The 13880-nt window shown below is 35.9% G+C and overlaps 1 protein-coding gene across 3 annotated transcripts; it reads right to left on the bottom strand.

Moving 5' to 3' along the window:
• Positions 1–4164: 4164 nt before the first annotated feature.
• LOC147507960 (uncharacterized) lies at positions 4165–8887 on the bottom strand. Of its 3 annotated transcripts, none has more exons than XM_086600592.1 (3): positions 8639–8887; positions 5158–5483; positions 4165–5074 (listed from the first exon to the last, which is right to left on the bottom strand). In XM_086600592.1, the coding sequence occupies exons 1-3, from the start codon at positions 8715–8717 to the stop codon at positions 4775–4777; spliced, it is 705 nt and encodes a 234-aa protein (XP_086456718.1). In that variant the 5' UTR covers positions 8718–8887; the 3' UTR covers positions 4165–4774. The 3 variants fall into 3 exon arrangements, with proteins under 3 accessions (XP_086456718.1, XP_086456719.1, XP_086456720.1); XM_086600593.1 differs by lacking the exon at positions 8639–8887 and adding an exon at positions 8235–8574; XM_086600594.1 differs by lacking the exon at positions 8639–8887 and adding an exon at positions 8319–8563.
• Between the last annotated feature and the right edge of the window lie 4993 nt (positions 8888–13880).

Below are 13880 nucleotides of genomic sequence, written 5' to 3'. Positions count from 1 at the left end.
TGGATAAACTGGGAACTTTCCAGAATCTTGGAGATATGCATCTTAGAAGGATCCCAAGAAAGCCAAATACGATTGGAGAAGTCACTAGAGTAGTTATTCTCAAATGCCCAAGAAGCGGCAAAGACACACACCGATGCTCTCGATATTTATCTCTTTTCACTTTTTGTTTCTAATAAGCAAAAACATAAGAGTTTATTTCTAATTATGAAGACATTGAGGTCTTTTGCTTTCTTCAGATCATTGACACCTCGAACGTTGTATATGCATATCTTCATAAAACTATCGTTTTTGTTTGCTTTTGTTACCTAAGCCCTTAGGCCTTCCTTTACCCCTTTTGCCTGATTGTTGCTGCTGTAGCAATTGAGCTCTGGTAGTGACCTATGAAGGCATTCGCAGAGGTGTGGTTGGAGTAGGCATCACATTCTGGTCATTAAAAGGTTCCTCACACTGTTCAGAAATATCATCGTCTACTGTGCCTTCTTCTTCAAGAACCAGAGTTGCATAAGTATTGTTCGCAAGATTGAAGTTATATAACTCTTCCTCAGTTAGAATACCATCATCAGTTGTGACTAACTCATCTTGCACTTGGGTTGTGTCAAAGATCACAACTTCTTTCCCCGGGTGCCATAAATACTTTGTCTCGTTTTACGGTTGGAGAATGAGTTCTCAAGATAAAGGAGAGTTTCCACGAAGAGAAATTTTGAGTAGAGAGCCTGAGAAGAAGGTGAGTTCTCGGCAAGAAGAGTAGGCGTGGCTAATAGCAGCCCTAAGATACCGAAGTTGACCTTGCAATTCCATTCGAGCCACCTTGTCCACACTCGGAAAGAAGGTGATGAGGAGATAGAAAGATTCACCAATGGAAGGGGTGGGGATCGATATTCTTTGAGGAGCTAGGTAAAAAACAGATAGATTATTATCCGATTATGAGTTTACAACAAGAGAAGGGGTAATGGCAGGGGTTGCATCTCGAACCGCTATCATATCTTGTGCTCGATGGAATGATAGGGGTTGCATCTAGAGTCGCAACTCGATGGAATGGAATGAGATGAGATGTTCGTAAAGGGATCAACCTTAAGTCTACACCCCAATGGAAAAAAAAAAAAAAAAAATATATATATATATATATATATATATATATATATATATATATATATATATATATAACAATTTGATTTTAATTTTTAATTGGCAAAAAAGGTTAGTATTTGATCCGTGTTAATTATTAAGTGTTACAATCATTTGATATTAAATTATCAATCATCTCTAGGCTCTAGGGGTGGGTGTCAATGGTGCGGTTCCTAGTTACACCTCAAATTCTTCGATTCTCGAAGTTCCTAATGATATAATAACAAAGAATCATTTAATTCAATTTTGCGGTCCTAGTTTTTTTTTAGTGAATCATTAAGTTTTTGGAGTGTTTCTATTCACTATGCCACCACATAAAAAAATAATAATAATAAAATTAGAGAAGCATGAGAAGGCTTGTAGGGAAACCAACATTGTTTTATTCTGTTTAGTTTTGACATTTTTGGGTTCTTGGCACAATAGTCTGTTGAGCTCCTCAAGAGATTTCAGAAAGTTATAGACATAAATGTAATGATAGCTGGTTCTAACGAGTTTGTTTTTAGAAATAAAGACAGAATTTGCTATTCATAAAGGATTTGTGGTGCAGCTTGTTACACGTCTGTCTTAATTATTTGTAAAACTCGTTATCATTATCAATAAATTTTCCACTTAAATAAATAAAAAAAAACAAAGAAAAACAAAAACAAAAATATGTGTTTGACCTCTAAATCATCAATTGTTTGATTTATTTTTCATATCAATAAATATATTTTTTATTTAAAAAAAAAAAGAAAAATAATAAAACACTCCGAATTGAAAATTGTGAGTGGAAGGTGGGAAGCACATCGCAAAAGATTAAAGGTGGTATTCTCGTGTCTTTAAAAGGGTTGAAAGATTACGGCCATAACTGACCATAATCGACAAAAAATAAAAAAAATTCAAATTCGGGTAGTAAACTTCAAAAAAACTTCAAAAGAACTGGGAATCGTGTGAGTTGAGTTAGGAGCAATGATAGTAAATTTTTTGAAATAATTGTTTGTATATGTGACTTGGGGTTTTGATTTAAGTTGGTTTAATTCTTGGGTTTACGACTGAGGCATGAGGTTTTATATAAGCCTTGGATGTATATTTATTGGATTTTCAGGTTAAGACAGGATGTGTGCATATGAAATGTCAGAAATAGAAAGGAGACTTTGCCGAATTTTTTCTATAATTTGTTGTTTTATAGTTGGTTTTAGTAAATAGAATATAGTTGGTTGGTCCATCACGTCTCAAGTTTTGAATATAGTGTATAGTGTATGAGTGTTTGAATTAGAACTTAGTATATGTATGAATGTATGTGGCTTTTGGATACTAGAACTTGGTATTTTATCCGTTCTAGAACTTGGTATTTTATCCGCTCTTGGATACTAGAACTTGGTAGATTTGTGATACAGATATGGGGAGGCATTTTTGCTATGTAGTCCTCGAAGGCTTCACTCGTGGAGTTTACAAAGATTGGGAAGATTGTAAAACTCAAGTATAAAAATGCGGAGTTCTATGGATGCCCGTCCATAAAAGAAGCTGAAGAAAAGTTGGCCGCTCACCTTAGGCGTAGAATGTCTACTACATCTATTCTAAGTAGGTGCATTCGACCCGTCGAAGAGACCCAGACGATGATTGCAACTCCCCAAATATGAAACCTTCTGACAGTCCAAATGCACCAACAGAGAAGATGGGACATAATGTGGTTGAGCAACGTGATGATTGGGTGTACATCCGGTATTTGATAGTTGTGTTTTTAGTTGTTTTAATTGCTGTTATGATTAAGTTACTTTTCGTGTTGTAGTCGAATGCGTTGTAATTTAAAGACTTTGAACCAAGTATTAAGTTATCTTTGTTCGTGTAAGGTTGTACTTACATATTTTCATCTTTGTTGATGTAAGGATATTTTACTTTGTATTCGTCTTTGTTCATGCGTTGTAATTTATTAATTAAATCTACATTTGAACCAAGTCTTGTTCTCTGCGTTGTATTCGAATGTTTTGCATCAATTTTGCAGGTAAGTGCAGACTGTGTGAGTGCTCTGTGTAGGTGAGTGCTCTGTGTGAGTGCTCTGTGTAGGCGAGTGCAGACACTGTTACAGGTGGTCTGTGTGTGCACTGCTAGTGTAAATCTTTCTGAGTTTAGTAATGTCCTCCGTCTTCCATCTACATAAAAGAACAAGGTGATAAAACCTTCGAGGATGTTGGTACAGGACAGGCACATAAGAGTAAACAAAGCATTCAGGATTTGATTATTGACTTCAAACCATGCATTCCTGTGGGATTTCTTTGGTATTGCGTGGTTTAACATGCCTATCATGACCATGAACAGAGACAGCAACGCAAGTGATCCAAACAAAAAGGGCCATGTTCATAGGGTTCTTGATCCATTCTTTGCTCATTTTTCACAGTGCATCCCAATCAATTCTACGAACAAAGGGCAAATGGAAACGTTCACGAAATATGTGGCTTGGAGAAGAAGGAACTGAACGTGAAATCTTGTCTCTGTCCCCCACAAACTGCGGAACTTAGCGGATGGTGAAGATAAACTATGCCGGGAGCGAATCAAGTTTCAAGAAACCCACTCTGCCAGCCATCCTTGTAACGGACTCCATGAAACCTTTTTTAGTGTTTTCATGGCCTAATAGTCCCCTTTGAAATGTGAAGAGGAATTCGACTCTTGACTTTACAACCATTCGTGGTACTCAAATTTGATATTGAATTTTCACTTAACTTCCTCCACACCTTCTCCATTAGCAGTTGAAACCATTGCAAACGTATATTTTTTAAGCTTTTTCAAGCTCGCTAAACGTTGGAAAATAAAAACCAAATCCTAGAACTCATAAGACAAACCACATTTGATTATTCTTTGGTACAGCTAAAGATCTCAGTATAGCATACAACAACCCAAGATTTGCAGTGTGGCAATAAGGCTAGATGACTTTCAGCAGAAACTCATAGACACTGCAAAACTTATTGTGAAAACAGAAACCTGACTTCTCGATCAGTGTCAGAGATGCCAAAGACCTTGTCAAAACAACTAATAAGAAAAGTTTGAATCAGTGATTCTGCCATCTCCATCTGAAAATATATTGTCAAACTAACTTAACATATAAACAGAAATGTAGTCTAATCAATTTCAAAATGATATCTGCTTGGAACCACATGAAACATACACTTATCCCTGTTTATTAATGTGGAAAAGCTGCTAAAATAACTTATTCTAGCCAATTATGTTAGTGGGAACTACAATGCAACCAACCAACTATTCTACGCTAATGGAAAGTAAATAGTCTACGTAGCATCTGATTCCAAACAATCCACCAATAGCATTTCACACAGCAGCAGGCCAGCAGCAGCCACCAATAGCACACTTCACACAGCAGCAGCCACCAATGGTAGCCAAGTACACTTCACACAGTAGCAGCAGCCACGCCAAGCACACTTCACACAGCAGCAGCAACCACCAATAGCACACTTCACACAGCAGCAGCCACCAATAGCACACAGCAGCCACCAATGGTATCCAAGTACACTTCACACAGCAGCAGCAGCCACCAATAGCACACTTCACACACTCGCCTACACTTCACATAGCAGCAACACACACTTCACACACAGCAGCACACCACACACACTCGCCTACACTTCACACACAACAACATACACTTCAACAAATACGAAGTCTACTGCCATGAATACTCCACTGCAGGGAATGAATACTCCACTGAAGGGAGGGAGGGGGTAGTATCATCAACCACACTAGAAGGTTCACCAAGTCCACCAACGTTTTCAGTACTCTCAACTTGTGTATCACCAAAGCTTTCACCAAGTACACTCGCAGCTTGTGGAGTGTCACCAACAACTGGCCCAAAACTTTCACAAACATTCGGAGTATGAAGTGAGTAGTCATTCCCAAAAATTACACAAGCTTCAGCAAAATAGGTAAACATCCTCCCTTTTAGGTGTCTCGCTGCGGGATGCGCCTATAACAATAAACAATTTCTAACAAGCACGTTATGGCTATAAACATAGTAATAATTTGTTACATGATAGTCAAGTAAATTACCCTGAAATACGCATCCCATGCTTGACGATCAGCGTCAATACACTTGGTTTGTTGGTTGTATGAAAAACCAAACTCAGTACTCTCGAGAAGTTCTTTGACAGCTATGTAATCTCTCTTCAACGTTTTCATCCTAGAACGTACAGTCTCATCCCCAACTGACGAGTTGAATCGTTGATTCAACTCCCTAGCCATCATGGACAAGGTCTCACTCTCCCACCTATTATTTGACGTTCTGCCCGTACCATTTACAGTATGATCCAACAACAATTCAATTAGGATCTTATCCATCGTGGGAGACCAACGGATATGCTGACGACTTGCCATAACTACGAGAAAAAAAAGTTAAATGTGAAATAATTGAACAACGTATTCACAAGTAATCAAACTAACATTTACAACCATTTTATATATACACTAAACAACATTGTGTATAAATAATGATAATTACTCTTACAACCATTTTATATATACACTAGATAGGGGGCCAAAACAACCCAGCTTAGTAGGTGCTTAGATGTTAGTTCCGTCAAGTGCGCCAACATGCAAACTATGGATGCTGACTACACGGAATGAGAAAAAGCATACTTAGGGCCGAAGCGAATCAGGTTGAATTCTTTATAGTTCCGTCAAGGCCAAGAGCAAACTACTTTAGTCTCATGTAGTTCCTCGCAGCTGACTACTGATACACCTATAAAGAAGCTGCTTTCAAGCCGGAGTCGCGGAGGTTCTAAAGGATCTCGACCTAACGGCCCCCTCGACCGACCCATCGAAGGCGAATCCCAAAGTAGAAGAATGTTTAGCTACTTGAGAATTTTTTTTCTACTTGACTCAACTTTCCATTATGAGCATTCGGTACATGTATAAGTCCTTGGAAGAGTGAAAGGGTCACCACTACTTGAGGATCTCCCCTAATCTTAGATAGGTCGTCGAGGATTCGGCCGGTTCATTCTTTGTGCTTACACACTAGCTACCCTTCTCCGAAAGCTCTCCGAGACCACTTACCGATGAGTCTTGGCCGGAGGGGTTTATTGCACAAAAACGCCGGACGAGGCTCTCGAAGAGGAAGCCCAACGAATGTCGGATGCAAAGCCCGCACCTCATTAAGATCATATTGGCATACTCTCCAAAAAAAAAAAGCGACCCCATTGAAGGCGGGGAGTGAGGTACAACAAGGCCATTTCTGTCCACCGCCCTTTCGCGGCGGGCCGTGCGTGGGCGTTACGCTCATCTGACTCGGCCCGACCAGCGGTTAGCCTTCCTCTACAAGGAATGGAAGTGCGGATGAATCGACATCAAATAGAGGAATTCGGTTTCTCTTTTCAGCAATAACATGATAAGAGCATCCCTTTCACAAAAACCTACGGCTTTGCGAAATGATTTTTCTCTATCATTTCGCAAAGCCTATCTTCAAGCCTAAGAAATTCAAGATAGGCTGCGTTCCGCTGCTCCGCTTGGGCCGCTTGTCTCAGTTGATCTTGCCAGGCGTGGTTGTAAAAGCTTGTGTTTGCTTCTACAACCTATTGAAAGATAATTAAAGTTCACGCCCATAGACCCGGACTAGCCAATAAGCTATCCGTATGGCGGGGTCGAATTCCATATGTTTTTTCAATAAGAGATACTTTACTTTGGAATCGATGGCGGTTGGAGGTACCCGTAGCGAGATCCCCACGAGTATAATAAATGGAACGAAAGATTCCATAAATATTATCCTTAGTTTTTCCACATAATTCAATATTGAGAAATGAGTGGATTCTAGCATTCAATTCCTCCGTTGGACTTGTTACGAGTCTATCTCGAACAAATTCCACCCCCCCATCGGCGAGGGAGACTCGGATACCCTTCAAGCAAGGCAAGGTCACTTCACATTTGCTAAAACAGGGCATCGAAGAAAAAAAAAAAAGGTGATACACCGGGTAGGAGTGTCTCGAGAACCCCTAGGGCCGGGATAAACGATTCTTAAAAATACAAAAGAAAAAAAAAAAGTAATGAAGTAATGAATCTTAATAGCCAAAAAAGGCTTTATTTCTTAAAAGAAAGAAATAGATCCCTGCCTCGACTTCAAAAAAAAAAAATGACGGATTCCTAGCCATGGAATGGATCAAAAGAACTAAGGGCGTTTCCAATCTTCGAAAAGAAATAGATCCTTCGATTGTCTATAAACTACCAACGGGCAACATATACTAGAATTTACCGATGGTTTTCTCTAAAATTAAATCATGTCTACAAAAGTGGGGCACAGTAAATGTCAAAACTATTTAAAAAAAAACACACACACACAATTCATGTTATCTTGATTTTCTCATATACATTATGGGGAAAACAAATATTACATGGACATGCTATATTTTGAGAATAATCTGTGTCGGATACCTATCTACGTCTCCGTGTCGGACACACATCACACACACACAAATTGTATGTAATATACCTCGATTTTTGATATTTTGCCGTGTCGTATCTGTGTTAGAGACAGGCACACCTATCCGTGTCCATGTACCTTGGGAAAAAACTAACATGCATTCACTTTAATTCTATTCAAGCTGAATTCTCCAACTAACACAAATCATTGAAATAGAATCTCCCAACAAGAATATGACAAACAAGTATCCATGCCATATTGCCATCCACTTAAAACACCCCAATATAAATATATAAATAAATCTTTCACAAAAAGCAAAGACAGAGAAAGCTAACCGTTACTTTGTGTATGTGACGATTCGAAGTTAGAAGTAGTATTCCAAGCGCGAAAAGAAATAAAAGAGAGCTCCTTATAAAAAAAGTTCAAATTATTTCTTCTCTTTATTTGAATCTAGTTAACATTAGATGGACATCAACAAACATAACTTAACATCACGAACTCCATGCAACTACATCTCTTATGTAAAACAATGTAAACAAAACAATGTGTGATAATGTAAAACAATGTAAATTCGTTGATAGTGGTCTTTGTTGAGTTTGTGTGATAATGTATCGTGTTATATTGGCATTATGAGATTTGATTAAGTATTTTACTTGATTAAACAAATAAATAGACAGAAAGAGAAGTAAGAATGGCAAAACTTGAGTAAATTTCTAACCTTGATTCGAATTAAAAGAGGAAGAGGGCGGCTACGTTAACTGAGAGAGAGAGAGAATACAGAGGAGAGAGCGAGAGAAGTCACCTTTTTAATAGATCTAGGGTTAAAAATATTTGCCGAATTTGCCAGCAAATTTTTTTGGGTTATCAAGCACCGTCAAACTTGGCAAATGACATTTGCCAACATTTGCCTCTCGACGAAACAAGCAGCGGCAAATAGTTATTTTCCTGCTGGTAATTTGCCGGCAAATTATATCATGGGAAAATGTTTTCCCTCTTCCATATTTGCCCAGCATGCGGGAAAACTTATCAAGCAGGCCCTAATTGTTTTATTGTAACGCTATTCAAACAATCAAGCATAAGAAAATACGTATTTAAGTCAACTGGACAAGAAATCCTACATACCATGCGAACATCTCACAGTTGAACGCATATTACCCCATGCATGATGCCACACACCCGGACTCGATGGACCAAAACACATGGAAAAACTAACCCAAACTAAAACTGAAATTTAATCGCCACATATTGTTAAAAAAGTTGGTTCTAAACTATGTTCATGGTTGCGGCATGATAATCTCCTGGCTTGGTTTTTGCTACTTTATCATGGGTTATGTTTGATCTCTTAATAACAATTTTTGGTCCTTTTAATTTGACGAAGATGGATGGTTTTTTGGAGTTCGTTGTTTTGTCATACAATTAATACTACAACAGTGTGGACCAGTAAAGAAGTTACTAGGATTCTGATGGAGCCTGAAAAAAATTCAAATTGGACCTGGAATGCTATGATAGAAAGCATTCATGCCTCTTTAAGTTCTTTTTCGTTTTTTGTTTTTAGAACCACTTCTGTAACTGGTAATTCTTGGTCAATGAGTTTGGCTGACTGGGCTAGATCATATGGACCAACGGACTTTTATATGTATTCTCCGGATGCTATTATGCAGGTTTTAATATAAATATATCTATGAAGTTTTTATCAAAAAAAAAAAAAAAAACAGTGTGGACCGAACTCAATATGGAGTGTTTTTTCCCTCTTTGTCACGGGTGTGATTTCCACAATCTTAACCGTGACACAATCTGACCAAAACGGGTTTACTGGCATTGTAATTTCTTATCTGGGATTTTTAAGTGGGGGGTATGGAGAGGGTTGCTCCTCTAGAGAGATTGTCAATTATCTGGTCGGTCGTTATATTTGCCTTCTATGCTAAGGTATAATTTATGGTCATTTTATTTTTGTTAATTTAATTCAAATTTAAACTTTCTTATTCTAATAATAAAATAATTGTTCTCAGATGGCTGATAATATGTTGAGGAGGTGGCTGGTGGTTAAGTGGAAATTATGTTATATCGACTCTCCAGCATTAGAGGCACCGCTAGATGACTATGGAGCTCTTCAGGGGCGGCTCAAGGCTATTCGGGGCCCTAAGCAAAGTTTGAATAGGGGGCGTTCTACAATTAATACCAATAAAAATTGTTTACAACTTATTGCTTTATTTACGTTATTTCATCATATGAGTGCAAACCCTCATCCTTTATCCGGGCTTGGGACCGACAATGTATTATCAAAATACTTTGGCAGATTACGCGAAGAAATTTTTACATGTCACAAACTTCAATTAAATTTCATTTTTCTTACTTTTTGAGCTGCAAAATCACTAATTAAATCTTTGTATTCAAGTTCTTCTAGAAAATCTCTTTCTATAGGTAATGTAGCTAATCCACTCAATCTTTCTTGTGACATGGTTGATCTTAAGTAAGATTTAATTAACTTTAGTTTTTAAAAACTCCTTTTCTCTTTGAAGCTTGATTCACATGTCTTGTCAACAATATTCTATAAGCTAAATAAGCATTTGGAAAAGATTGTATTCTTTTTAGATAGTTCAATATTTTAATTGCGGATTCATTTTTGGTATCTAAAATTTCTCTTAGTAGTCTTAATTCTAAAAACAAATCTGTACCATCAATATCACAACTCTCTCCATGTTTCAGAAAACTTTCAAGATTAAGATAATATTCTTTTAACCTATCATCATCTATTGATTTTAATTTTTTCACGTTAAATAAAAATCCGAGCGTTTCTTCAAAACTTTTTAAATGTTCAAATTTATTATTAAAATATGATATCGCTTGATCAATTATATATAAGAAAAAATTAGTTCTAAATGACTCTTCAGGTGTTTGAGTTACTTCATTGTCAACATTCTCATCAAATTGTCTCTTCCTCCGAATTACACGTTTTTCACGAAATACCGGTTCTATATCCATTTGACGTGCAATATCCACAGATGCTATTTTAGCCTTTTCAAATCCTTCTTCTCTGTACTTTTTAAAAAATGTGATTAGACCTTTTATTTGATTTATAGCCATGTTAATGGGCATATCTTTAGATTGTAAATCCTTACTAACCAAATTCACAGTAGCTAATATATCATACCAAATAACCATTCCAAACAAAAACTCATAATTTTCTAAATCATGCAATGCTAGACTTTCGGCTTTACTCTTTGTTTTTGGATCCTCGCTAATTTTTGTTAGCTCAAGTAGAGCATCCCTAATTTCTGGCGCTTGAGTAATCAATGTTTTAACACTCTCAACTCGACTTTCCCAACGTGTTGGTGACAAAGTCTTCACCATATATTTAGTTAAATATTTACATAAAACATCCCATCATTTTGTAGAGGAAGAAAACAAACAATAAATACGTTGCAAAATTCCAAAAAAATGATATTGCCTTTGAACAAGAATTCGCCATATCACATAATACTAAGTTAAGACTATGACATCCACATGGAGAGTAAAATGCTCTAGGATTTATATCTAACAATCTTTTTTGGATGCCTTGATTTTTACCTTTCATATTTGATCCATTATCATACGCTTGACCTCTTATGTCGTTAAAATCTAATTTATATTCTTCTAAAACATGTAATAGCTCATTAAAAAGTCTTTTACCCGATGTGTCTTCTACTATTATAAAGTCTAGAAAATACTCTTCGATTCTTATGAGACTTGAGGAAACATCTACACAACGTAATATGACAGTTATTTGTTCTTGGTGACTAATATCAGGAGTGCAATCAAGTATAACATAATAATATTTTGCTTCCTTAATTTTCAGAATAATTTTATTTTTTATTTCAGATGCCAACAATTGTATCAATTCATTTTGTATATTGTGACTAAGATAATGAACCTTTAATTTATCATGTTTGATCGCGGAGATGTTCTTGCATAATTGGGTCAAATTCTGCAATCATTTCAATTAAGCTAAAAAGCAGACCATTATTAGCTTCATAAAGTTTCTCATTCTTTCCATTTAAATGCCATATTGTTTTTAGAAATTGTCTTAACAACAACAATAATTCTTAGTAGTACATTACTCCAATGTTCTTTTTCCCTATCAATTTGCTCTTGGATATGCTTATCAATTGTTGTTTTGTTGTTTAATCTTTTGCTTAACTCATCCCAAAGTGTCAAATTTTCAATGTGACCAAAGTAGAAAGTTCATGTTTTTTAAGTTTGGTACCAATATTTTGCCAATCATCAGTCCCTTCACCGTTTAATTGAAATTGGGTGCAACTTGAGTTAAATAACTTGCAACAGAAACAAAAGACCTTAATGCAATATTTTGAATATACTAACCAATTTCTATCACACTTCTCTCCATTTGGTGCTACTTGGGTGTAAAATTTAGCTGAAAATTTTCTTTTTGTCTTCATATCAATAGAAAATTCTACATCACTAACTCTAATTGGACCCTTCTTAACTAACAAATCTCTTAGTTTTGTATCAATTTTACCCCATCGTCCAGGGTTATAAATATCTTGAACTAAAGAGTTGGATTGTTCATTGAGGTTCTCATCAATACTAGCAAGCAAGTCTTTTGTTGAGTTATCATTTCTTTCATTTGTTTGATTTTCTTCAATGTTATCTTGAACAGAAACACTAGGAGCAAAATTTACATTAGGATCAATATCAATGTGTTGTTCATTATATTTTCATTATTATCCACTTCTATTGGTTGGTCAGGTTGTTCATTTACTAAATTATCACTTGAACTAACCGATTCACTTTGTTTATAGTTTTTTATAAATTTAAAAATTGTTCCACTTTAAGATTCAATCGCCTCATCTACTTTTTCTTTTTTCTTGACGCTTTTTTTATTACCGGATTTATACTTTCGGTTCATGTCAAAGTAGTAAAATAATATGCAAGCAGCAAGCAATAAGTCCTCACATAGTCACATAACATACCAAAAAATAAAATAAAATGGAAACAATCACCGTGAGATGAAGCTTAATTGATAGCAGTAAGTCGCGTCAAGTATAGGGTAAAAAGTAGACAATCCACGAGACCACGGCAACCACTTTGGCTAAGCAACTAGTCCAATTATACCTATTAAAACCACTATCCACTATCCAAAAAGAAAAGAATGAGTTTGAGTGGAATTAAATTAGAATTTAAAAAGATAACAATTTAACAATTAAAGTAAAAAAGACACCAACCTTTTCTTTTCTTTTATCTTTCTTGAAAATAGAGAGAAGAAGAAGAATATAGAGAGTCGGAGAGAAATAGGGATTATAAAAGTAATAAAACCAAAGAAGGCAAAAAGAAGATGATAGAGGTAAGAGTGTATTGTTGGTTTTATAAAGAGGTGAAGAAGAACGTTGATTAGTTATGGAGGTGCATTATTTTGCTTGAGAATTGAAGCGTGGGAAACGGTAGAGAAGGCGATGGCATAGAGAAACGAAGGGTATGTTCTCTCAGTATACCGTTTTTTTTTTTTTCTTTTCCAATGTAAAAACATTTTTTTTTTCTCTTACCGCGATAGTGGACTGGACTGGACCGCTGGAATATATTGGGGGCCCCTTGAGCTGCGGGGCCCTAAGCCGTTGGTTATTTTGTTACATGGATGAGCCAGCCCTGGAGCTCTTGCAGGAGGGATAGATTTTCAAATGTTCATCACCTGAGGTGATTTTGCCTTCCGAGGATTCGTATTAGTAGATTGAGGACTGCACTTTTTAATTACTCTCTTTAATTAGGCTTAGGGGGTATTTGGATCTTATTTATTTATTGTCAATAAACATTTATTAGTGAAAAAACGTATTTTAAAAAAATAAACATGTTTGGTCTATATTTTGGTAGAAAGTAGTTTTTCACCCAAAAAACATTTATTGGTAAAAAAACATGTTTTATGATAAATAGCAAAAACTTGTTTTTCAAGTTAAAAAACACTTTTTTTTTTCTCAATTTCTCATCTAGCTCTAAAGGCATATGGAATATGGATTGCCCATTAGTGAAAAATGCCGAGATATGCTACGATATTTTGAAAAATATCACGCAAATTTACTAATTTGATAAAATAGTTTTTAAGAAAAAATCTCAACCAAACATGTTCATTTAAAAATTGTTTTTAGAATAAATATTTTTTCATAAAAATATGTTTTGAGAAAAACTGGGTTTATGAAAAAATTAGATCAAAACACCCACTTACATTTTGGGCTTTTGTGATTAGTACTGAGTTAATTTTGGACTTCCAATCCCTTCTATGATCTCAACGGAATCATATTGTAAGTTATTATATGTTTTTGGGAAACAAGACATTATATTCCAACTTGTGGCCTACTGCCTAACGAAATATATATAT

Source organism: Coptis chinensis, chromosome 3 (genome assembly GCF_015680905.1).
Source record: "Coptis chinensis isolate HL-2020 chromosome 3, ASM1568090v1, whole genome shotgun sequence".
Lineage (NCBI taxonomy): Eukaryota > Viridiplantae > Streptophyta > Magnoliopsida > Ranunculales > Ranunculaceae > Coptis > Coptis chinensis.
The sequence above is the reverse complement of the archived record's forward strand: the minus strand, read 5'-3'. Positions and strand labels throughout refer to the sequence as shown.